Below are 27,455 nucleotides of genomic sequence, written 5' to 3'. Positions count from 1 at the left end.
TGTGGTTTGAATTGGAAACACATTCAAGATTTTTTAAAATCCATGAAAATTCCATTAAAAGGAAGATTTAAGTATTGTATTATCCGTCCTTAAGAATGATTCTATTACGTAAAATTCTCAATGAGAACACACAATACATATAACAATCAAGGAAAGGAGCTATGCTGTGAGAGATCACCTATCAACTAAATGTACTATTCTGAAGCTACCTGAAGCAGAGAGCAGAATCCTGAATTTCCGCTCTCCATTCTGAAATGAAGAAAAATGCATGGTGGATGAACTGTTTTTCTGCCTCTGATTTCTTGATGCACTGCTTGCGGAGTTCTCACAAGATCTACTCAAGCACAGCCTATCATGCCACCACCTGGGTAGGAGAGATATTATAATAATACTTGGCACTTGTGTACCTGTTTTTGGAAGATTGTAAATAATATCCTATCAAAGATCTTTGAAAAGTCACATGTTATAGAATTCTACACATTCTCAAAGACAGAGCTCAATAAATATTGTAAGCTGATATTGCAAGTTTTCCCATAATATTCCAGTTGGAGACTTCCTGATTTTCTTCAGGTTTGAAGTTGACACAACACACATTTGTTCGGTTTTATAATATATGCAAGCAGTAAACTTAACTTCAACCATTAGAGAGCTTTTATTTCTGTGCTGTAAGGGTCACAGACAAGGCTTCATATTCTGAAATTGCAAAATGTAGTTTCTGTAACATAAACAGGGATAGCAATTCAGATTGTTGTATGTGTAATCACCTTGCCCTCTTCATTTGAACCGGAGCATAGAAAACTTAACATGTAACTAAGGATATATGAATAAGATTTCTCTCTAACTGTGAGCCTCAACTGATATACCTGAGTGTGCAACTCTGGCAGAACTGTGAACCATTTTTGCCCCAGTAGCTGCTACAGTAGTCATAAAAAAGGGGGAGGAGGAAAAAAAACTTTAAGTGACCACTCACTCACTTCCATTTTTTACTTTTCTGTTTTTGAAAGGAGGTGGGAGACTCTGTCATTCTTAAAGGAAGCAAGCCTAAACCACAATTTTTGGAGCTTCCAAGAATAGGAAAACGATACCTCGTGGTTTTTCCCCTAGCTCTGGAGTGGTACTGAAAGCTCTGAGTTATGAGGCACCAAAACAGGCTCTTGGAGAGCTATATGAAGCCCTTGGGCTGCCCTTTGACCATGTAATGCTGTACAATTCTTGGTACATGGGTCCCAGTGGTGTATGTGTCAGTAAGGGGAAATTCTAGCTTCAGCTGGTCCAAGTAAAGCTTTATAGAATTGATGATTTGCCATGTAGACTTTTCCATTTCTCTAGAATGTTGGAAGCAAGTCACACTTCCCTAATAGCATAAATCTTTGTTTTATCTGTGAATGAGCAAAGCCCTTTTACTCATAGAAGACTGTCCCTGAATTTGACCTAAAGATGAAAGTTGTCTTGAAGCTAACTAGACGATATTAAACTGGAGTTGAATGGGGGAAAAAACTCTGCAAAGATAAAGACGTGCATTCTCACACTTAAGAGCACGCGCTTCACATATACAAAATCATGTTTGTCAATATAAAGTGCATTATCACAGATTTAAAGGAATATGTTATTCCATACCAATACATTCAGATTATCTGGGGAAATAAGAGACAGTAAGAATACAATCTATGTCAACCTGAGGTAGCCCCAGTGCTATCAGAATAATCCTTTTCTATGGGCTGAGAGAACTGATCTCAGGGCCCTTTCGCACAGCCTTATATCCCAGATTATCAAGGCAGAAAATCCAACAATATCTGCTTTGAATTGGGTTATCTGAGTCCACACTCAGATAATGTGGGATTTTCTGCCTTGATAATCTGGGATATAGGGCTGTGTGGAAGGGCCCTCAGAAAGAGCAGATTGTCCACTCCCATTAAAGCCTCCATAACCTTTCCCCCTCCATCTTTAAAGCTCTTTGCAAAAAAGGTCTTTGCAAAAAAGGAAATGGAGTTGGGAGTCTGATGTCCATGATTCATGAAACTAACACATGGTCCCAATGAAAGGGATTTTAAACAACCCTGAAAAGAAGTGCCATTCCTCCCTTTTCACTCCATCAATATGAGCCAAACTGGGCTCTGGAGTTTCCAATATCTGAGATCTGCTTCTTTCCATACCTGATCTCCACCCTAACAGGACTCCAATACCTGAATATATTGTAGTGACTTTGAAATATAGGAAGTAAAATCCTATAATTAGACATGTCCTTGTTCCTTTTAGATTATTTTATGTTTAGTAGACTTGTTGTTGTCAGCATTTTCTTTGGTTATTAAAAAAATAGCCGCGAACTCTGCATTATTGTATATTCAGCTCTATCGTAATCTGAGAAAAAGGCTTAGGGTCTTAAAAAAAGACTGTGAATTAAGGAAGTGGCACAAATTTTCCCTCATCTTCCTTGACAACATTATATATATATATAGTGTTGCTTCAATTGCAAACTAGTCAAGTTTAAAGATCTTAAGAAAATTAAATAAGGCAAGGCTAGAAAGCCAGTCTTTTAAAAATATATGAGATTTCTCAAAAGTATTTGAAACTGGCTTTAGAAACGACTTACACTTATTTCTTTAAGCTGGCAGTAATTATCTCTTGAAAGTTAATTAACTATTTTAAGAAAGCAATGAAGCATGATAAAATGTATATACCAAGACATTTCCCAATGCTGATTTCCAGGGGCACACTGCAGATTCAGTCTGTAGTTTTTCAAAATATACTTTAAAAAAACTTAATATTAAAAAAGTCTGCCCATCTTATTTTTATAACAAAGCAATTATATTTAAAAAAAAAGATATAACAAAACTCAAATCATACAACAGGCATTAACGTTGATTCAGTCACTAAAAAGTTTGTGTCTGGGCTTTAAAGAGCTACTTGTCCCCACTGAACTGTGCTTTTCACCATCTTCATTGAGAGTCCAGTCTTTTTTCAGTGGAGTCATTTCTGGGGCAACCACATCCACATCCTGTGAAAGCATCAAAATGAGGGAGAGATCATTCAGTCTTGCACCAACAGCTGTCAGCACATTCTATCCTTTTTCTCTGAGAAGCAGCATAAAAGTAAAAAATTCAGAGGTTTCCCACACAATATATTCCATGGAGAAAGTGCAATATGGCATCAGTTATCAAAAAAATACTGAAAAATAAAAACAAAACTCATTCAAAACAATTAATTGAAAACCAAGAGTGCTGGATAACACAAATAAATCAGGAAAATGTCTGGATCAGCATTTCTTAACCTGGGGGTCAGGACCCTTGAAGGGGTCGCGGTGGGGGTTTCAGAGGGATCAACAAAGACCACCCAAAAAACGGTGTTTCTGGTGCTCTTGAAAACCTCTTTAGCAAAGAAGGCTGAAGATCTCTCCGCCCGTCCTTCTCTTCGCTTTTGGAAACATGGCGAATCCTCCCACCAAAAACCCTCCTCCTGCTTTGATTGGCTGGACCCTCAGCCAAGGGAGGAACTGTTTCTGAGACTTGAAGCGGGGAGGGGAGAGCAGGCATGCTCAGAGCATGACAGCATGGTGCGCATGTGCAGGCAAAGAAGAGCGTGCGAGGCTGGAGGGAGGCTTGTGCCAGCGAGTCCCTTCAAGGCAGAGGAGAAAACACCCGCGCGACATGAGACTGACATCATTAATGGGGTTCAAGGGGCTCTTTGTAACTGAACTATAAATCCCAGCAACTACAACTCCACCCCCCCACCCCCACCCCATATTAAAATTTCGGCATATCGGGTATTTGTGCCAAATTTGGTACAGTGAATGAAAATACATCTTGCCTATCAGATATTGACATTACGATTCGTAACAGCAGCAAAATTACAGTTATGAAGTAGCAATGAAAACAAATTTATGGCTGGGGATCACAACATGAGGAACTGTATTAAGGGGTCACGGCATTAGGAAGGTTGAGAACTACTGGTCTGGATGAACAGGTAGGTTTTAGTTGTTGGCAGAAACATCCAATGTCAGATTCTTCCTTAATGTAACTTCGAAACCATTCCACATAATGGCTGCAATAATGCATCGCTCTCTGTATATATACCATGATATGATAAACAGGCCATGTTGCCTGCTAAAAACACTAGTAAAGTAGCCTATAGGGGGGAACCTGGATTTTCACACCCCCCCCCCAAAGTGTTTTCCAGTTAAAAATCTGGAAAACACTTGGGGGGGGGTTTCGGGGGGGGGCGGTGGTTCTGTGGAGATTCCAAGGGTCACATGCAAGCCATTTCTTACTTTGGCACCAGAACTATTGAAAACTGACACAGAATACAGAAGATTGACCAGATGTAGAATAAAAAGTATTCTGAGAAATAGCCAGATAAGTGTCTCTTCAGGGATATGGGGCATATTTTACTGTAGCCTTTATAATTTAATTTGAAGATAGTCTCAACATAAATATCTGATTACTTAATACTTTCTTACCTGTGGTTTACTGAAATCATTGTCTATGCACCATTGATAAAAGTGTTTTTTGGCAGCATAAATAATGTCTTCATCGGTTTTCTTACAATAAACCCTGATCACTTGTTCAGCAAATTTTTCTGGCAGAAGCTGTGAAACCTTAAGACAGAAGGCAAACAGAATTAAAACATGCATCCTATTCCTTTATCAACAGGTCAGAGCAAACTCCAATAATTTTGTAATCTTTCTACCTTCCTACAAGCAAAAGAACATAACATTTTGAACAAATATAAAAAGACAGAGCTTTCAGTTTTTACAGTGTGATGCACAATAAATTTTGTTTTAAAGTGCAGTCAGCACTTAGAAAACAGATCATTCTGAAAATGTGCTGATACATCATGCCATTCTTGCAAATATTCAAACCCATCAAAATAGCTTTTCAAGCTTCTACTTACTTGTTCCTTAGAAATTTGGATCGCCTTAGTAATGTCAAACTTACAGTAGAAACGAACATTATTGATAGGATTTTTCTCTTTCATTCCATAATCCATATTGATAACCTTCACAGAGGTAAACCAAATATTTAGTGTATTTACATATATTGTAGGCATGTGCAAAAAAACAAACAAAACAGACATGTATTTATTTTAAATAAATCATGCTTACATCAACAATAAAGTCTTCAGCGTTCAATTCAACACGGTTCAATTCAGTAAATTTTGGCTTAGCTTTAACTATTTCAGAAGGTAGGCTATCACACAGTTCCTGAAAAGAATAAAATGTTTTATTTTTTAAAGTGTAAGAGTAAAATAATAGTAACAACAACAACAACAACAGAGTAAAATAATAAATAATATTGACTTGAGTATAAGTTGAGGGGGGATTTTTAGCCTAAAAAAAGGCTAAGTATATATGGTACTTTCAAAGTACCGCACAATTAAATAGAAAATAACACTTTCAAAGCAGGAACAGGATTTTTAAATTTTTTTTACATTGTGTTATTCATTTGGAAGTATAAAATCAATAGGTAAGGTAATTAGAATGCAATGATTGGCATTGTTAGGGGCATATATAAGTTTCCCTTCTATGTGCATACGTTCTTTTTGGGGTGCTGTACAGAGAAGTAGACCATCCGTCCCTCGCTCTGTAACACCTAAAATCTGTACTGTACAGTCTCAAAAGCCACCCCCCCACCACCACCACCACCACAACCAAAGGAACCTCCAAAGCAATGCTTACCTTTTTAATTTCCTTGCCCTCTGGAGGCTGAGTCTGTCCAAGGAATTTATAGAGGTCACGACGCTCTATTTTACACAAAATGTTTCGTGCTGCCTCCAGTTCTGGTCGATCAGAGTGTAGAATATTTAGAAAAATCTCATCTGCCAGAATTACAGAAATAAACCAGAAGTCATCAAAGCTAGATGGGAATTTTCCCGTAACTTCGCTTTTCTCAAGGCTATGGACATTCAAAGTTCTTGATCTCCACCATTTGGTAGGGAAGCAAGACTTTAACTCCCCTCCCCCATCCCAGTCTATGAAGATGACTACAGAGTTTCTTTGAGTGCAGGATACCAAGTTTAAAAATGGGAGGTGTGGGTGGGGGGGGAGGTAATGCTTTGGGTTCCCAACACAGAATAATAATTCCCTGAAGAAAAAATAGGAAAACCCACACACATCAAATACCTTTTCCACCAACGGGAGCGTTCTGTAACAAACTTTCCTCAGAGTGCTTTTATAAATGGAACAAATGCAATATTTGGATTCAATCTCTAATATTCCAATGAATTGAATTTTAAAGCATTATTTATGTGTCTTATTAGGAAACCAGAGGTCCGAAGGAAACACTTCCAAAACCTGATGACTGATGAGCAACATTACTAGCAACTAATACATATGTCCATAGCCCATACCTGTTAGCTTAGTGTAAGCTTCCATATCTTCCATTGCTTCAGATATCTTATATCCTTTCCCATCAGAACCCCTTATAAAGATATAGGGATCAGCTTTCAAAAAGGCCTCTGTAATCCTGAAAAAGAAAAAAATATCACTACAAACTTTTATGGGCTAATTGGTTAGCTCAAATAAAACGTAAGCTTTCTTGACTACCAGAACAACCCTAACTCAAATATATGTTGGCTGCAAAGGATAAAAACCAGGCATACAGCTTTTCTGTCTGGGAGGAGAAAATAGGCCAAGGTAGGATCTGGGTTACACCAAAGTAAAACTTAATCTTGTGCAGGAATGCAGTTGTAATGTCTCTATGACTTTAAGGCCTATAGCTGTGTTTGCACCTTCAACTCAACTGTCAACTTATGGTAAACTCATTAATTTCATAGGTTTTCTTAAGCCAGAAATACTCAAAAGGGTTTGGCCAATTGCTCTGAAATACAGCCTAATGCTACTTGGTAATCACTGATGCCTCCTGTCCAAGTACAAACCAGAACTGACTCGGCTTAGCTTCCAAGATCAGACAGGATCTGATGCATTTGGATATTTAGATCTACTGGCAATTTAAAAGCTCTGTATTGGGAGATTTTGTTCATGCTGCTTCAGCTGGTTTGTGATTCGCTCAACTGACCTTTGGCCTTCTTGGCAAAAAAGAGGCATTATTTTAAAGTACAAATGCTGGAAGCCATCGATAAGTATTTAGTCTGCTTTTAATCAACCAATATGATCACTGAAGCCAGTTAAGCTTTAATTTTTTTAAAAGTCAGAAAATACTTAACACAAAAATATAACTTAAACCAGAATACTTTTTTTATTGGGAATGACAGATATGGGCTGGTATATAAACAAAGATACGTGTATACTGTTTAATTACATGACAACAGCGGTCAGAATAGTATATGCTAGAACCTGGAGAACAAAAGACAAACTCTCTGTAGATCAATGGACAATAAAAGTACTGGAAATTATGAATATGGACAAATTGAACCAATTAGTAACAAAATTTCAAGGTGAATACAAGAAAATAACAGACTCTTTAAAGACTATATGTCAAAGAACAAAGGGAACATGATAATTTAATCCAACTGTTTCAGAAAAAAAATTATTACCCCACCTTAATTTGGACCGAAGAGGGGGATAGTTTGAGAAGTAACTCCAAAGTCAATTAAATAAACCACAATGCAAATGATTCAAACTGCCGGGGTTTTCCCCCCCTTTTCCATTCTTTGTTCACCCCCATTTATCTATTCCTATTCCTCTCCCCTTCCCCAGTTCCTTCCCCCATCCATTTTCAAACTTTTCCCCTTTTTCCCCTATTTTATTATTTTTGAAAAATACATATTTTAATTAAAAATATTTATTTAAGAAAACAATTAAGCCCATATGACTACATGAATATTAAAATGCCTTTAATAAATGACACATACATACATGGTTTCAATGATGTTGCCAACTTTGTGTTGGTATGCTCTCCGGTGCAGGCAATTCCTTGTGTGGAACATGTCATAAAGATTTCCAACCTCCTAAAGTTGAGGAGAAAAAACTGGCTTTAAACTTACCTATTATTTTGATCATTTAATTTAATTATCAGAGATAAATATACTATAATAAATGCTTTTGTCTTCTGAGGATAACAGGAATCTGAAAACAATTTGAATGAAATCAAATCTATATATATAAATTTGTTAGGGGCATCCAACGAGGAAACAAAACTCAAAAACCCCCCAACGAAACTTAACCAAAATTCCCATGCCCATAACACAACCCACAAGGTACAAACATATCTACTCAAAATGAAAAACAACACAACAACACACTCACAAAACGGCAAAACAACAAAACTCAAAAAAACCCAATGAAACTTAACCAAAATCCCCATGCCCATAACACAACCCACAAGGTACAAACATATCTACTCAAAATGAAAAACAACACAACAACACACTCACAAAACGGCAAAACAACAAAACTAAAAAAAAACCAACGAAACTTATCCAAAATCCCCGTGCCCATAACACAACCTACAAGGTACAAACATATCTACTCAAAATGAAAAACAACACAACAACACACTCACAAAACGGCAAAACAACAAAACTAAAAAAAAACCCAACGAAACTTAACCAAAATCCCCGTGCCCATAACACAACCCACAAGGTACAAACATATCTACTCAAAATGAAAAACAACACAACAACACACTCACAAAACGGCAAAACAAAACTCAAAAATCCCCCAACGAAACTTAACCAAAATCCCCGTGCCCATAACACAACCCACAAGGTACAAACATACCTACTCAAAATGAAAAACAACACAACAACACACTCACAAAATGGCAAAACAACAAAACTCAAAAATCCCCCAACGAAACTTAACTAAAATCCCCGTGCCCATAACACAACCCACAAGGTACAAACATACCTACTCAAAATGAAAAACAACACAACAACACACTCACAAAACGGCAAAACAAAACTCAAAAATCCCCCAACGAAACTTAACCAAAATCCCCGTGCCCATAACACAACCCACAAGGTACAAACATATCTACTCAAAATGAAAAACAACACAACAACACACTCACAAAACGGCAAAACAACAAAACTCAAAAATCCCCCAACGAAACTTAACTAAAATCCCCGTGCCCATAACACAACCCACAAGGTACAAACATATCTACTCAAAATGAAAAACAACACAGCAACACACTCACAAAACGGCAAAACAACAAAACTCAAAAATCCCCCAACGAAACTTAACCAAAATCCCCGTGCCCATAACACAACCCACAACGTACAAACATATCTACTCAAAATGAAAAACAACACAACAACACACTCACAAAACGGCAAAACAACTGAGCATGCGCATTGGCGCCCAGCCGCAAGTTCTCTGGCGCGTGCACATGGCCTTCCGGCCAACGTTCCCTCTGCGGAAACCATGCCCACTCCAAGCCCCGCAGCGCCGCTTCCCGCACACCCCACGCTCCATCACTCCCCCCGCCACCACATACACACACACAACCCCACTCCCCCCGCCGCCACACACACACACGCAACCCCACACTCCATCACTCCCCCTGCTGCCGCACGCACACACGCAACCCCACTCCCCCCGCCGCCGCACACACACACGCAACCCCACGCTCCATCACTCCCCTGCCCCAATCTTACCTCCTTTTACTTCACGCCACCTCCAAACCCCACCCCACCCCTTCCCGCCCTGTCAAAATCCAGGAAAGACAGGAAGGAAGGAAAGAAGGACGAAAGAGAAAGGGAGGTAAAGAAAAAAGGGGGAAGGAAGGAAAGATAGAGAAAGAAGGAAGAAGAAAAGGAAAGAAAAGGAAAGATGGAAGGGAAGGAAAGAGAGACAGCAGAAGAGAAAGAAAAAGGGGGAAGGAAGGAAAGAGATAGATAAAGAAGAGGAGAAGGAAAGATGGGAGGAAGGAAGGAAGGAAGGAAGGAAGGAAGGAAGGAAGGAAGGAAGGAGGGAAAGAAGGAGAGAAAGAGGGAAGATTGGCCACAGAAACATGTGGTGGGTAATGGTTGTTATTTCTGTTATTATTATGATGCTATTGTTCCTATGAGACCCTTTTAGGGGGAATGGGAGAGGTGTCAGGTCCCAGAGGCAATGCATTGCATTATTGTTATTGTTATGATGGTGGTGAAATAAAAGGAAATAAAAAGAGAAAGAAGGAAGCAAACAGGGAGGGAAGAAAGGCAAAGGAAGAAAGGGGGAGGGAATGAAGGAAAGAGAGAAGGATGAAACCAAGTAGTGAAAGAAGGAAAGAAAGAAAGAGGTAGAGAAGGAAGAAAGGAGAGAAAGGGGGAGGAAAAGGGGGAAGGAATAGGTAGGGACCTCTCTTTCGTAATAGTCCAGATATCTACCTCAACTTTGATAAGTTTTACTATAGGCCACAGCAACGCGTGGCAGGGCACAGCTAGTATATGCTATAAATGTATATGAATAGAAGACAAAGCCCAATCAAATATCAAGAGCCTTTACAGTAATACTCTATTTATATTTTGTCAGATGTTACGTCCTCTTACATTTAGTAAATTGTACACCCAGTAAGCAAGTTATTTAGATTAAATGTTTTTATTTGTTACTAAACAACTATAAATGAATTATAAAAGGTCATGGACAACACTCCCCCACCACAAGATTTTGAAAGATTACAAAGTTACCTTTGGAATTTGAATTGACATCAAACTTAGTGGACAACCTCGACAAAGCCATTATCTTACCTACCTAATAATAATACCCATTATCCATCATAGTTCAAGGACAAAAACAGACAATGTTTCCCCAAGCTTTCAAAGGAGCAGGAGATAAGATCTGCATGAACAATAATTTGCTGAAGATGTCATCAAGTTGCCACTAACTTCTCATTTTTCTTCAAAGCATCTTACCTTGTCACGAGTACAAATATGCTTCTTATTCCCCACTTCACAAACTCGGGCGAATTTAATGAATCGCTGATAGTCAAAATTATTCTGAATTCCAAGATGATGACAATCCCTAAATGTAGTCCAGAAAGAGACAACTAAGATTATTCAGTTATGGAATTTGCAGGGCTAAGCTTTAATTTTTTTGTAGGAATATAGGGAAGTTTCCATTTTTTAAGACTAAAAACAAACATGGTTTTGCTGAATGGACTATTTGTGCACCGAGGGAAAGAACACTAACATTTACCATACCACAGTGAACACAGGTAAGGGCATTTTTTTCATATTTCCTAAATGTATGCATACTTGGAGTTTTTCATAATTCCTTCAACAATGTGTTAAAACAACAAACAATTGCTATGATTCTCAATATTTGAGGCGCTTGATGTTTTTGACTTCAACTACCATAATCCCTGAGTACCAGCTGAATTGGCTAATGTTTCTGAAGATTGAAGTCCAAAAAACCAACTGAGAGGAGACATGATAGGTATCTGAAGAAATGTCATGTAGAAGGAGCAAGCTTATTTCTGAAATCAACACATTCAAATCATAGAAGAGATTCCACTTACACATTAGGAAGAGATGTCCAACAGTGGAGGATAGTCTCTTCCAACATTAGGATTCTAAGAAATTTGGATAACCATTGCTCCATTGAAACCTCTTTCAAAATCACAATTATTTCAGATCTACTAATAATATTCTCTTATAAACAGTGTCATAAACAGACCAAAAAAGTTTTAGAAAATTTATGAGTTAATAGTTTTGAATTAAAGTAGAAAAGTGTATAACTTCAAGAAGGTTGATACTTATAGACACATAAATTTATATAAGAAGATTTATTATGTGTAGATCCTACGTGAATGATAAAGGTAAAGGTTTCCTCTTGACATTAAGTCTACTTGTGTACTACTCCGAAGAGCCGGCATTATCTATAGATGCCTCCAAGATCATGTGGCTGGCTTGACTGCAGGGAGCACCGTTACCTTCCTGATCTACTCACATCTGCATTGTTTGACAGAAGCTGGGCCTAACAGCAGGAACTCACTGTGCTCCCTGGATTCGAACTGCCAACCTTTCGGTCAGCAAGTTCAGCAGCTTGGCAGTTTAACCCACTGAGCCACCAGGAGGTCCTTAGGTGAATGATAGATAATTATAATAAGTATTTACATGTTACTACTCTCTTAACAAAAGAAATTAATATTAAGGTTTTATAGAGTTGGCTGCCATAAAGAGTAGAAAAAATAGTTTGAATTACTTAATTGTTAAAATAAGGCGAAGGAATACTATGCAAAGTTGGAAGAGAAAAGAAAAAAAAAGGGAAAATATAAGAGGAAAAAATCTATGCAGATTCAGAAGGATAATCTGTTACTCTTATTAGAAAAGATGTCATAGTTAGAGGTTTTTTTTTACTTCGTTTTCTTCCTATACTAAGGAATATGTATAATGATACTCTGTCCTCCTCTATGTCATGGCCGATACAATAGATTAATGTGTAGAATTGTTTATCTAACATGGCTCCATAACTTACATACTATATCCTTTTATGTTTCCCAATCTTTCCCTCGTTTTTCCTTTTTACTGCTTATTTATTTTCTTTTAAAAACAAAAACATACTTTTTCTAAAATTACTGTGCACTCAACCCAGGCTGTTCATGATTACAACTGATTCTACTAGATGGGGAAAGAATGTATAGGCTGCTATCTCTTATTTTGGATTCTGAAATACCTGTATTTGCATATATGTATATATTGCAAATATACGTATGTGCATTATATACATATATGCAAATACACATATAAATACGCAATCTATTTACATTTCATATAACCCCTGGTGGCACAGCGGGTTAAACTGCCGAGATGCTGAACTAGCTGACCGAAAAGTTGGTGGTGTGAGTAGATCAATAGGTACTACTCCAGTGAGAAGGTAACGGTGCAGTCATGCTGGCCACATGACCTAGAAGGTGTCTATGGACATCGCCAGCTCTTCGGCTTAGAAATGGAGATGAACCCCACCCTCCAGAGTCGGACATGACTAAACTTAATGTCAAAGGGAAACTTTTACCTTTACCTATACCCCTAACTATACTTTAAGCAATCTTAGATATTTTTTCCTCCTATTCCCACATATAATTAGCACAAATGTACCATATTTAATCTACTTTATATTAAGCAATACCTAAAAATAATATATATGAGGGTCTTTCTCCTTGCAGAAAATACACATTCATATTGAGTCACTGATTTTAAAATATTTGCAGATAAAATCCTAGCAATTCATTATTTTTCAACAGCAAAGTATTTCCAAACACTTTAAATTAGCATCAAAATTTCTATACCTGGCAAAGTAATCCCATTTGTCAACATCAATGCCACTTCTTTTGTTAGCCACTATCTCATAAAGAAAACTTTTTTCTTCAGTTCGCCCTTCATAAGACCACTGGACAAAGAAAAGGAAAAAACTAAGTAAATCAATTGCAAGAACCAAAATGCTACTGAATGAGGGTTTGTAAGAAATAGTTTCCATATAGCTTTGTTCTTACTGAAAAATATTAATTTGTGGTGCCAATAATCTGATCATGCGGACTAGAAAAATGTTGAAAACAAGAATTACAACAAAGTTTCCACTACAAATCTGAATTAAAAACTCAATACTGTTTCTTTCTTTCAAAGGACGATCTATTGTTTTGCTATTTGAATCAATCTTTTGGTTTGTATTCCATCTCCATATTCCAAAAGCTTGGTTCAGAGTCCGCATCATTTCCACCCAAAGAAATACAATCTTTTAAAGCATTATTCTGTTTTTTACTCTCTAATTATGGCAAATGTGTTCAAAGTAAATAAAATGTCTCTCACACATGTGCTACCTTTCCTCTTGAGATCCCTATCCTAAAAAAGAAATGATCTACTAGTCATTCTGCTAGACTTAAACAGCACTTAAGTAACATGCAAAGATGAAAAATGGGACTCACAGAAGAGTCATCTTTTTTAGATTCGATAGGTCCTGCTATCTGTTCTTTAATGAAGGGTATGTCTTCATTCAGCTTTAGACCATAACTTTCCATTTCAGGCCTTAGCTTGTTGGAAGAGATCAAGTGTTCAAACATCTGAACAGAAGCATCTTCATGCTGCAAAGAAGACAATTCTAATTATTAAGCCAAGCATATGCTGTCAACAAAAACACTACAACTGAATGCAAGAATATTCAAACAATGACTTCCTTCACACATCAAGGAAATAAATAATATGTCTAATCAGTATGATCCACATTATTGCAAAGAAGTTTCTTGTTACCAAATTGCACAGGCAGTAAAATGAACACTAGAAAGCTGTAATTGACCACAACACCCAATACACAAATTACTCCCACACAGGTATTATTTGTAAGACAGTAATTTTTGGCCAAAGTTGAACTGCTAGTGCCAACTAGACTAGTTCAATGAATAATACAAATGTATATCAATGTTGCCCCCTGGTGGCACAGCAGGATAAACTGTTGAGCTCCTGAACTTGCTGACCGAAAGGTTGGTGGTTCAATTCCAGGGAGTGGGGTGAGCCACCGCTGTTAGGTGCAGCTTCTGCCAACTTAGCAATTTTAAAACACACAAATGTGAGTTGATCAATAGGTACCACTTCTGCAGGAAGGTAACAGCACTCCATGCAGTCATGCTGGCCATGTGACCTTGCAGGGGTCTACGGACAACACCGACTCTTCGGCTTGGAAATGAAGATGAGCACCTTCCCCCAGAGTCTGACACAACTAGACTTAATGCCAGGGGAAATCTTTATCTTTACTATACCAATGCTCACTTACAATTTATCAACTGGCCAGAAATGGATACTTCTGTGGCTATTTCGCACGTATATTCAGAATAATTATATTTAGAATAAAAAAACTTCTATTTTAAACAAATTACAGTAGTCACAATCCTATATATTCAAGTCTTAAAATATCACTAACCATATATACTCATATATAAGTTGACCTAATGTATAAATTAAAGACAGGTTTCAGAGCTAAAATTACATAGATGTCTTGGCTTTTAGGCCTGTTCCTGAGGTCATTTGGAGTGCATTGGAAAGACTGCATTAGCTTTAATTTCTTATATATAGTTATGATGGTTTTCTGTGGGTGAACAGATGGCATAGCTTATGTATCTCAAAAACTAGAGTTAATAAAGCCTCATTTTTGGAATCAGCAGGTCAAATATGCCCAGAAACAGAACTAACACTTGAGACACCAAAATGTGTGTTGGCCAGTGTTATGGATTTTGATATGATCTGTGACAGCACAATGCTGTCTCAAGGGGGATGGTTCCTTTTTTATATATAAAAGTTAAGGTACAGTATTATAAAAAGGGGGACCTTCTCTGAGCTTAGTTTATTCTCGGAGGAGGGTGGACCCTCCAATCCCTCTATTCTCTTGGTACTCCTCTGAGGGAGAGCAGTAAAGGGTTACTGCCATTTCCCCACCCAAACATTCAAAAACATCAGAAGCAGATCAATGCTTCTTGCCTTCCACCAATCTACTCTGAGAAAAAAGGATGGTTATTTTTTTTTCCAATACAAGTTAAGATATAATACAGTACTTACACTCAGTCATGGATAAGTACACACTATTGGGGGGGGGGGGTGTTGACTAAAATTGTCAGCCCCTGGAAGGTTTTAGAACAAAAGCACGCTCACAAAGGAAGGTCCTCGGAAACAGCTTTATTATTCCTTCTTGCCAAGGAAAATCAAAAGCTAGTTGTGACAATTTCCCACCAAACTAGTAAGATATCATTTAGTTGACCCGTGACCCCTCCTACTATCTATTTCTAACAGCTGCATTCCATTCCCACAAAACATGCTACACTTCTCAGGTTCCCCTCCTCCAGTCCAGATGGCTCTTATCAGAAGCCAGAGTTCTACTCCCAACCAAACTGGCATGGAGTGGACGAAGCAGCTTTTTGGTTCAGCTGGTTACGGACACATCCTGACAAAAATTTCTACTCCTATACATGAGTGTGTGTTGTTGCACACTTTTAATTTATTTGAGGATCACACAATAGTTCTATTATTAACCAAATGAAGACAATATGAATATTATTTTGCATATAGCATACACACCTTCCATTGGAATCCAGGACGAGCCCGTGGGATGAATCTTCCATCAAACATATGTGAAAATGGTCCATGACCTAAAAGGAAAGAAACTGTCATATATAAACCATAGGAAAATGACAGGTACACATATTCATCATTCCTTTTCATTTATATGTACCTCTCAACCAACGATTTCAGTACTATTTCACCCAAGAGATAAACATTTAATTAGGTTGTCAGACTGTATTCCAGCTATGGACCTACGTATTCCAACTGTGAAGCCTTTATTCCTTGATTCAAAATGGGAAGCATGCTTCCAGATCAGCTCTAGTTACACTGCTCTTTTCTGCCTAGATGTATTTTTTATTAGCCCACATGAACTCCTTCACTGATATCAAAAAGCTAACATACGATATGCAAGACGTTTTCCATCAGTAAATATTCACGTAAGGATCCTTTCCCCTCCACACCCTTCAGTGAGGTACACTGCATGAACTTAATGATATGAACCTGACATTTATTAGCTAGGCTTTTAAAATTTTAAATAAAATCTTTTAGTTTTATCCTATCTTTCTGTTATAAACTGAGTTAGAAATTACTGGGCAAAGTAGTATACGAGCATATCTGCTAAGTATTTTAGTGTGGAATAGTAACTTTATTTTCATGTCACATATTCACTTTGTTAAGATATTTAAGAAGCATCTTACCTAAATCATGACAGAGTCCAGCAATCTGAACACACAAAATATCTCTGTGGTTAATATCCAGTTCTGGTTGTCGCTCTTGCAGTGCCCGGACCAAGCAGCCTGCCAGATGGCTAACTCTGTTGCAAGAAAGTAAGGTTTCAATTCTGTATTATCTGAAATTTTGTTTACAAATAAAACACCTATTTGCCAGTTCATCACTGTGGCCAATTGTGAAATGTCACCAGGCTTATTCAACAGTAACCACACTCACTGTAGATGTTATTTACAAAGATGACATTACTATAATCAATTATCCCACTCCACACATCCCAAAAAATGAAATGGAAACAGAAGACCAGATTTTCTCTTTTCTGAAAGGGGAGACACCATATATTCATTTTCAACTGTATTGCATCTCACAATGTTTAGAACCAACTTTTATTTGGTTCATCTGCAATAAGTGGGTTTTTAATACTTTAAACCACTTTTATCCATGCATATATACTTTCCCATAAGTTCAAAAACATTTAAGTATTTTCCTGAATAGGGTTTCCCTATAAAAGAGCTATACTCTTATTAGTAGCAATTCATACTGCTCCGAGGCGCTGCCTTGTACCACTATTACCAAGTGGCCCAAAACATCCAGGGTCTCTGTCTAATCAAAAACTGGAAGCAAGGAGATCGTTCAACAGGTTAATTTGAACGAATCACCCTGTTGGATGAAAAAAGGAAAAAGGCCACACTGAACTGTGACACAGCTCAGTTTTATAGACAACTCCTTGAGCATGCACACAGGCTCTTTCTATTTGAACCGTGCCTTGTCTTTATCTCTTCCTTTTTTTCTCTTTGGTGCCAACTCTTTATCAGAAATGATGCCATGCATATACACTACTATGGAATTTGCATTTGGCATTTGCTGATGCTCACTGGAACCGCTTTCATTTCAGTATACATTAGTGGCAAAGTATTCTAGCTCAATAAAAAATGGAAAATCTCTTTACCCAAGTGAATGCTCAAACCGATTGTGTGATGCTCCTGGGAAAACATAGTAAGTTCCACCCAACTGTTTAATGTATCGTAAGCGCTGAAACTGAGGTGTGTCGATTATTTTAACAAGCAGAGGGTGCATTTCAATGTGACCATGGACAGGATCATTAAATACCTGAAAAAATATAAATAAAAAAAGTATAACAGCTGACCTGTACAAACAAACAAAATGAATGTATTTTATTTTTAAAAAATGAATTTCTAAGACAACCAATACTGTAGGGTTTCCTCATCTCTGTGATAAAATCATAGAGTTTATTTATTTACTATATTTATATACTGCCCCTCTCAGCCCAGAGACAACTCGGAGCGGGATGACCTCATGGGTCAACCAGTTCAACCCCCTGACAAGAAGCAGGGAAATCATTCATAGTCACAGATAGTTATCAGAAATAAATATAGATATATCACCAACAAAAGTGTTAAGTATTTTTATTATTTGACAATTCAACTGGTATCAACATGACGCATATTTAGAGACTGGAGGAAAATATTTGCACTGGTTTTCAGTATCTCTTCGGCAACTTGCTATGGTGACCAAGCAATTCTGGAAGTTGTACTCCAAATAGCAACTCCCCCACTCTAGCAAGTATGCAAAATTCATTGTGATATATTTGGCCTGTCTTAACAGGTAATTTGAGAAAAAATAATTTTAGCTGGCAGAATTGGCAAAGGATGCTTTTTCTTGCTATCTATCCCCAAACCATTTCAAAATTTGTGAGACTGCAGGAAGAATCCTCTACCACCACAAGTCTCATATTTATGAAATTCGATTCATATTTGCTCTTACACCAAATAGGAAATACCAAGATGCTGAACTGGAAAATGTTTGCCAATCCCATTGCAGTTGCTCAGTGCTGTTCTACAGCAGTTCTATAAGTTGTTTTAAACTGGCACCATCTCATCAGGGCCCAGCAGTCAATTGCTCAAGGACCAAAGTATTTGATTATTTACATTTTCCCCTTTGCTGCCTATGTTGTTATTCATTCAGTCACTTCCAACTCTTCATGACTTCATGGACCAGCCCACCCTGTCAGCTGTCGCCACCCCCAGCTCCTTTAAGGTAAAGCTGGTAATAAGGAAAAATTACTTATTAAGCACCCTCTTAAAATCTGATCTCCAACACATTGCTCATAATATTCATCCGAGTTTTACTTCTTAATTGGAGAGCATTTAAATTTAAGCCCACGTTTCCACTTAACCTGATTACAACCTTAAGCAGCTAAAATTATCTTCCAAATGCTAGTCCATGCAATTTTCTCATATGAAGAAAGAACATGCACTGATCTTATTCCTTCATTTAAAATAAATCAAACTAGAGCCAGCTCACAGCCTATATGCAAGCCTTGTTGGCATCCATACCAAAACTGCCCTGCCTGATGCTCTGCTCCTAGTCAGCACTGATGGGGAGAAAACACAGGAAAGACATCACAATTCTCACAAACAACTGCTGGGTGCACTGGGAGGAGTGAGATGGGTTCTGTAGCAGTGGATAGAAGTCTGAATTTTAGAAAGCCAGGATCACACTGGTGTCCTTGGTGCAATCACTTCTTATAAAGGAATTTTAGAATGGAAGGAAAGTGGATTTAAATCTCTTCCTTGTATACAAGACAAGACAAAAACAAAGACAGTATCTCTGGATTTTTACTAAGGGAAAGAAAATAGTGTATGCATATGGTTTTTCAGTGGGTGAGAGGTTGAGGAAGAAGGTTGTGTGTGTGGTTCCCAACCCATGTCCACGCTTGATCTAACAATCATCACTCTCCTGCTGCAGACCTATATTCCTTGTTTGGCTCTATGCTCTTTGAAGTGGGGAGGGAGCCATTCACTACTGTCCACAAAACTTCCCTTCAAACAATCAATATGCTGTAAAAGTTTATTTCCTTTCTGCTCTTCCACCCCTAATGGCAGCTACTCTTTGTCTGGCTAATTAGAAGGAAGATCAGAAAGAAAAGGTTAGAAAAACAATTTTAAATCAGTAAGTATTCAATATATTTGCATCTAAAATGTCATCACTTACAATAAAAGTTGGTAATGTAGAAATCATCCTTATGTTAGCAGTTTGGGGGTAAGGTGTTTCTTTTAGTCTCACAGACAAAAAACTAAACTTGCTTTCACATTAAAACAAGTGCTTCTCTCACCTTCATTTTATCAGCATCACTTTGTGCCAGTTTGCGTAGGCAATCTAGAATCTTTAGTCTCATATTCATCTCTCTGAAAATTATTAATAATCACACAGGATTAAATTGACACTTTACAATAAACTTATATTAACTGCTCTACCATAAAAACTTCTACAGAAGCTTTCAATTAAAGATCTTTCCAAGAGAATGAAGCTACTTGTTTCCATAAAGAAGACCAGAACAGTGGGCCTTACCACATCATAAAATACTCTATCATGTATAAATTTTCAAATTAACTTTAATATGTTCATCTAGTGACAACAATGAAGATTTTCTCAAATCAAAAAGCAATCAAATGCAGTTTTAATGAATAACTTAATAGTTCTTGTTAAGTGCTGCCCATTCATACAGCTAGGTGCAACACACTGTAATCATGAACTTAGTTTATTTAATTATTTATTTATATTTATTTATTCTATTTGTATCCCGCCTTTGTCTACCCTGAAGGAGTGAACAGTGTTTGAGGTGAACAGAAAATGTGTTGGTTACATAACCTATACTCTGATTCCTTACACTTGTACTTTCACAAAATTCTGTTGTATTTGACACTGAAAAGATCTTCGTTGATCGAACTTTTTCCTAAGTACATCTGTTTTACTTTCTACTGCATAATATAACCTTCTATTGTGAAATCCCGATAAATACAAAGCAGCATCCATCTTTGTGATCCTTGAGAACAGGATTCCTTTTTGTAGTATAATAAATGAAATGAAATTTCTTTTTAGTTTTGTGAGTCAGTAATTGTCTGCCAATATATCAATAGGTAAGATTTGCTTTCAGAACTAGAAATAATACTACAATCATGTATAGACTCCTACACTGGGTTGCTGTGTGTTTTCTGGGCTGTATGACCATGTTCAGTAGCATTCTCACCTGACATTTTGCCCACATCTATGGCAGGTTATCTTCAGAGGTTGAGGGGTCTGTTGAAACCAAGACGAGTGAGGTTTATATATCTGTGGAGTGTCCAGGGTGGGAGAAAGAACTCGTCTGCTTGAGGCAGGTGTGAATGTTGCAATTGCCCACCTTGTTTAGCATTAAATGGTCTTGCAGGTGGCTCCTTCCTGCCTGGATGAATCCTTTGTTGGGAGGTGTTAGCTGGTTCTGACTGATCCATGTCTGGAATTCCCCTGCTTTTTGAGTGTTGCTATTTATTTATTGTCCTGATTTTAGAGTTTTTTTAATACTGGTAGCCAAATTTTGTTCATTTTCATGCCCCCCCCCCCCCCCCCGCCTTTCTGTTGAAATTGTCCACATGCTTGTGATTTTCAATGGCTTCTCTGTGTAGTCTGACATGGTAAGAGTTAGAGTGGCACACGTTTCTGTGTTTTCAACCAACCAGGTTGAGAATGATTGATTGGACTGACAATGGACTGACCTGGATTATGACATGAACTTGCATAATTTTAATTGTATGTTTTTATATGTGATATTTTAATTATTATTTTAAATGTAAATTGTTATTATAACTGTCTTGTTTGGGCATCTAATGGTTATAATAATAAATAAACATGGCCATACAGCCTGGAAAACTCACAGCAGTTCAGTGATTCCAGCCATGAAAGCCTTCAACACGCCTACATTGATTCTGCAGTCACAAATAACAACTTCTTCTTACATGCATTCAGCTAACTGTAACACTACTAGGTCAATATCAGGGTCACATTCCTTTTTCTTCAGCAGTATGCAAATCAAAATAGGCACTAACTGCACAAAATATTAATGTAGGAATTATCACACTAATTTTCATAACTTCCTAAATTAAACAAAATTCCTCTTACCGAAATCCAATTTTTTCAAGACGAGATTCTGTAAGGTGAGGCAAACATGAACCAGTGATATCGTTTTCTAAGAGGTAAAGAAAACAACGGTTAGTTTCCTACCCCTATATGTTTCTGAAATTCTTGGTATTTCAAGAATCATGCAAATTTCACAATAAAAATGTATGAAATATTAGGCTGCTATCTTATTCTGAATTATAGAGTGCACCTACATAACAGAATGAATGCAGTTTGGCACCACTGCCATAGCACCATACAATGGAATTTTGTATCTATAACCTGCGCACAAACTATAATCTGCAGAATTTTCCAAATCAGCGTGTTACAATTGCAAATACTGCTGTTGGAGATTTTAATCTTGATAAATTTGGGCAACTGTTGGCCAATCATGATGGAAATAAAATACTGAAAAATAAAACAGTAGTTTCTGCACGCACAGGCAACTCCCACCCTGCACAAAATCATACTCAGTTGGGAAAAACGCATTTTAAACCCAAAGCAATGTAACACTGAACCTCAAGAATACACAGAGCACCTCAACCATCCATAGAGTACTATAATACAAGAAAGAGGTTTAAAAATGCCAGAGATATGGAAGGTGTACAGAAGTGTTTATAATAATATGCTTATAACTGTATTTATGTTTGCATTGGTTGCCCTAAGGCTGGAGCGGCCTAGCTGTGAGAGATGTGTTACCATGGAAACGAGGCAGAAGAGGAGGTGGGAGGAGCTTAGAGAGTAAAGGTTTTAAAAAGTGACAGTTAGAGTCAGTCAGGTGGGAGACTCTGAGAGAGCAGCAGAGTCAGTTTTTTAGACTCTGAGGAGTGAAGAAGTGAAGAGTCAGGTTTTAGTGTTCGTGAATAGTAGAGATTTCTTCAGCTAGGAAGCTGAAGGGGAAAACCTTGTTAGTTGCTTTAGTTAGAAAGAACTAACAGAGGCTGGTTAGGATCGCTAGTCGGGGGAAGACTGGAGATCTGTGATTTGATCAAGTATAGATCAAACAGAAAGACTATTCATTGCAGGGAACACTGGTTAATAAAGCGCTTCACTACAGCAAGAGTTCATAAGTGGTAACATCGAAAGTCTGAATTGTATCGCAACCAAGTTACATGTAACCATCAAGTATTTGCCAAGCTTAACATCTTCATACTGCAACCATACGCTTTGTTTAAAAATAAACTTGTTCTCTTTGGTTTTTAAAACTGCCTCATCTCCATTAATTTTACGTTCTGTGCACCCACTCTACCAAAATTACCTCACCACACAAACAGAGCCTTTAATACTAGAGCCTTTTACAAATCAGTGGCTCCTCTCTCCTAAACCTAGGCGCTTCCTCACTAGTTGGTAGCGTCTCTTTACACTTTGGTGGCAGCTTCATTACCATTGGCGGAGATCCTTTACAGAAGGAAAGGAATCATGTTGCTTAAGTCTCTAACAAGAATAAGCGTCATATCAGGGGAAGAATGAGTGATACGTGAATCTCAGAGCTGGAAGAGACATTTACTCCAAGCCCGCCATGGAGGAAAAGCATAAACAAAGTACCCTCAACTGATGGCTATGCAGTCTCTGATTAGAAGCCTCAGCAAAGGAGCCTCCACCACTCCCTGAAGCAGTGACTTTCACTGCTGAACAGCTCTTATGGTCAGGAGGTTCTTCCTAATGTTCAGGTGGAATCTCCTTTCCTGTAGTTTGAACCCATTGCTTTGAGTCTCCAGGACAATAGAAAACAAACCTGGTCCTCCTCCTCTATGACATCCTTTCAAAAATTTATACATGGCTATCATGTCTCCTCTCAATCTCTTCTGCAGCGTAAACATACTTGGTTTTTAAAGTCACCTCTCATAGGGTATGGCTTCCAGACCTTTGATCATTTGCCCGTCTGTACTACAGAAAACTACTTCAAATGGAAATTTCAGGAAGCATCCTTTCTTTATTCCTCACTTCTCAAATCTCTGAACAGTGCTACAAGGCTCCCATACCAAATACCTACAGCTCAAACAGGATTATTCTTCACAAAATTCTTCACATGCATCCTAGACCCCTGCCTATCCTGGCTTTTAAAAGAAGCCAGAGGGGGATTGGCTGGATGGTGAAGGTGGTGGTTAATTCCTCCCTTTTGGAAGGCAATATTCCAGCCAGCTTAAAACAAGCTGTAATAAAATCGCTGTTGAAAAAACCATCACTGGACTCCACTCAATTTGTCAACTATCGGCCTGTTTCCAATCTTCTCTTTTTGGGCAAAGTCCTGGAATGTGTGGTGGCCTCACAACTCCAGGTATTCTTGGAAGACACGGATTATCTGGATCCGGCTCAGTCTGGCTTTAGGTCGGGTCATGGAACCGAGACAGGTCCTGAACCGGTGCTTGGTCCTGTGATGGTCTGAATTAGGGCAAACAAATTGAAACTGAATCCAGACAAGACAGAGGTACTCCTGGTCAGTCGCAAGGCCAAACATGGCATAGGGTTACAGCCTATGTTGGACGGGGACGGGGTTACACTCCCCCTGAAGAAGCCTGGAACCCCAGGTCTCAGCAGTGACCAGGGGAGAGGGCATCGAATTGTGCCAACTGTAAGCTGCCTTGAGTCGCCTTTGGGCTGAGAAAGGCAGTATATAAATACAGTAAATAAATAAATAAAATGAGTCTAACCCTTCAATCTAACTTCAAACCCACAAGAACCTAACAAATATTTGAAGGACAGTTCACTGATCTATAGTTTTGAATTGGTTCTGATAAGATAAATGTAGATTCTGATTTTTCTTACTTGCGTTCTTTCTAATGCACACAGGACAGCAAACTGACCTCTGAACTGACAACACGGCTAAATATGCCAACACTAACAAGCAAATAGAGACATGTGCATTTCATCACTTGTCATACCTCTAAGCCTTTATCTAACAGAGCAGGACATAATGGCATTCCCTGCACAGGACTTCATTCCCAGATTATTTCTCTATGTTGCACAAGTCAATTTTCTTGACACAGATCTCAAAATTATATTCTTGATCTAAACTTCAAAACAAAGGGCTATCTACGTACAACTGACAACATCAACAATCCTTTTGTGTAGTTCTCTCTCCCAAATACGCCTTTTCTCAGTTATCTTGTCTTAAGTAAAGATTGATCTGGTTAATTAATGCAACACAGTCCTCTATCAGGTAATCTACAAGAATTATCTCACAATCTACTAATGTATTTGATGTATATATACAAATTAATACTTCAGATTATAGGTATAATCCTTCTTCAGTGGGACTAAAGATGGCTAATAAGTACCATATTTGGATGGCAAGTGTTTCAGTAATTTATGAAAAGCAGTATATGATTACTGAGTAGATAATTTTTGTGTATATGTGTCAGGAGCAACTTGAGAAACTGTAAGTCGCTTCTGGTGTGAGAGAATTGGCCGTCTGCAAGGACGCTGCCCAGGGGACATCCAGATGTTTTTGATGTTTCACCATCCTTTTGGAAGGCTTCTCTCATGTCCGTGCATGGGGAGCTGGACCTGACAGGGGGAGCTCATCCACGCTCTCGCTGGATTTTAACCTCCGACCTGTCGGTCTTCAGTCCTGCCAGCAAAAGGGTTTAACCCATTGCGCCACCAGGGGCTCCAGGAGACATGATGAAGATCATATCACTATGTGAGAGGAAGACATAATGAGGGAGCAGGTTTGTTTTCGACTGCCCTGGAGACTAAGCACCAGGACTGTGGCGCAGCTGGCTGGGAGTCAGCTGCATTGAGATCACTACTGATTGAAAGGTCATGAGTTCAAAGCCAGCCCGGGTAGGAGTGAGCTTCCAACCAATTTGTGTTGCTTGCTGTTTACCTTTGCAGCCCAAAAGACAGTTGCATCTGTCAAGTAGGAAATTTAGCTACCGCTTATGCGGGGAAGCAAATTAAACTAATTTATGAGGCCATAAGAATCTCCAGCAAGCATGCAAAGAATGAGGAAGTACTTCATCAACGTCACAAATGGTCAGTGAAGGGACAGCTCCCTAGTGGCCAGAATACCCTCAAGAAAAGCTGAAATGTTAAATGCCTCTGTGTCTGTTTATATATGTTGTGTGTCTATGGCACTGAATGTTTGCCATGTATATGTACATTGTAATCCACCCTGAGTCCCCCGTGGGGTGAGAAGGGCAGAATATAATTACTATAAATAAATAAAAATAAGATGTGGAACAGTGGCTTCAAACTACAGGAAATTAGATTCCACCTGAGCATTAGGAAGAACTTCCTAACTGTGAGAGCCGTTCAGCAGTGGAACTCTCTGCCCTCTCTGAGTGTGGCGGAGGCTCTTGCTTTGGAGGCTTTTAAGCAGAGGACGGATGGACGGCCATCTGTCGGGGGGGTGCTTTGAATGCAATTTTCCTGCTTCGTAGATGGCCCATGAGGTGTCTTCCAACTATATGATACTAAGAAGGTTTTCAAGATCTCGCCAGGGGCTAATGTGGTTTTTAGCTCTGCGGGGACATGAGAGAAGCCTCCCACAAGGATGATAAAACATCAAAAACATCCGGGCATCCCCTGGGCAACGTCCTTTCAGACGGCCAATTCTCTCACACCAGAAGCGACTTGCAGTTTCTCAAGTCACTCCTGACACGACAAAAAAAAAGAAAGAAAAAAGCTCTGACTATGTTGTTATGGATTTTCACTGATTTCACAGGAAGTCACAGGGAGGAGGGAGCAAGCTTGTTTTCTGCTTCCCTGGAGACTAGGACGCGAAACAATGGCTTCAAACTACAAGAAAGGAGATTCCATCTGAACATGAGGAAGAACTTCCTGACTATGAGAGCCATTCAGCAGTGGAACTCTCCGCCTCAGAGTGTGGTGGAGGCTCCCTCTATGGAAGCTTTTAAACAGAGGTGGATGGCCATCTGTCAGGGGTGCTTTGAATGCAATATTCCTGCTTCTTGGCAGGGGGTTGGACTGGATGGCCCATGAGATCCCTTCCAACTCTATGATTTTTAAAATGCCAGTGACATTTAATTCTGTTTTAATGTGATCTGTAGATTTTAAACCAGGTATGGGCCAACTTGGGCCAAACAACTGGAGGACCCAAGTTGGCCCATGCATGAGCTGCCTCAACCTGCTAATTTGCATTTGGTTTTTGATTGGTCAGCCTCAACATTCTAACACTCTGAAGCGGCTGAGGGGGAAGAGGAAGGAGCTGATAGGAATGGTGGGAGTTGACGTCCAAAACACCTGGAGAGAAGGCCCAAGTTGGCCCATGCCTGGAGTGACCGGCATCTCCGCCCTCCTTGAGAGTTCTGCTCCCGCTCGGCATCACTGCCCCACAGGCTCCCCACTCCTCACCTCGGAGCCTTCTCAGCTGCTCCGCGTCGCCGAGGCCCCTGGCGCGAAGGAAGGCACACAGCTGCGCCGAGTCCCACTCCCGCGGGCGGAGGGGGCTCGGAAGCCTCCCGGGAACCGCCGAGACGCGCTTCTCCGGCGTACGCAGGTCTTGGTCTTCGGACGGGCTAGAGGGGCAGGCTCGTTTCGGCGCCGCATCCTTGTCGTTACGGTAATCCATCGCCACCCGGGCCGGGATGCACAGCAGCCACCGCGCCGCCTCCTTCCACGCCGACGGCTCGAGGGCGACTGAGGCGGGCCAGCCGCGAGCCAGAGGCCACCCGGCGGGAAACGGCATCACGTGACGGCGGTCCTCCACTCAGGGCCGCGCAAAGGGGGCGGCCAGCCAATCAGCTTCGCCGCTGCTCTGAGGGACGCCCGTTCCCTCTTCAAACTAATGGGTCTCTGGCTGGCTGCTGCCTCTGAGTGGTCCCTCTGCGCCTCCTCAGCCTGAGGCCACGTTGCCTCGCTTCTCTTTCCTTCAAAGACAT

The 27,455-nt window shown here is 39.2% G+C and overlaps 1 protein-coding gene across 1 annotated transcript; it reads right to left on the bottom strand.

The window, feature by feature from the left end:
- Window positions 1-633: 633 nt before the first annotated feature.
- LOC132773256 (deoxynucleoside triphosphate triphosphohydrolase SAMHD1) lies at window positions 634-27,262 on the bottom strand. The gene is made up of 16 exons (XM_067468140.1): window positions 26,929-27,262; window positions 21,613-21,679; window positions 19,790-19,862; window positions 17,603-17,763; window positions 16,623-16,738; window positions 15,940-16,010; window positions 13,803-13,958; window positions 13,170-13,270; window positions 10,795-10,903; window positions 7,811-7,902; window positions 6,343-6,458; window positions 5,672-5,811; window positions 5,099-5,197; window positions 4,888-4,992; window positions 4,454-4,591; window positions 634-2,995 (listed from the first exon to the last, which is right to left on the bottom strand). Exons 1-16 carry the CDS (start codon window positions 27,260-27,262, stop codon window positions 2,864-2,866), a joined length of 2,010 nt encoding a protein of 669 aa, XP_067324241.1. The 3' UTR covers window positions 634-2,863.
- Between the last annotated feature and the right edge of the window lie 193 nt (window positions 27,263-27,455).

The sequence above is a fragment of the Anolis sagrei genome, chromosome 4 (genome assembly GCF_037176765.1).
Source record: "Anolis sagrei isolate rAnoSag1 chromosome 4, rAnoSag1.mat, whole genome shotgun sequence".
Taxonomy (NCBI): Eukaryota; Metazoa; Chordata; class Lepidosauria; order Squamata; family Dactyloidae; genus Anolis; species Anolis sagrei.
The sequence above is the reverse complement of the archived record's forward strand: the minus strand, read 5'-3'. Positions and strand labels throughout refer to the sequence as shown.

Bases quoted from the DNA above. Each gene is read 5' to 3' on its own strand.
- LOC132773256 (XM_067468140.1), bottom strand. From the start codon at position 27,262: ATGCCGTTTCCCGCCGGGTGGCCTCTGGCTCGCGGCTGGCCCGCCTCA. The intron at 7,903-10,794 runs GTAAGATGCTTT...CCTCAACTTTAG, and splicing joins ATATTTGTACTCGTGACAAG to GAGGTTGGAAATCTTTATGA. The intron at 6,459-7,810 runs GTATGTATGTGT...TTTCTTTTTCAG, and splicing joins GGCAACATCATTGAAACCAT to GATTACAGAGGCCTTTTTGA.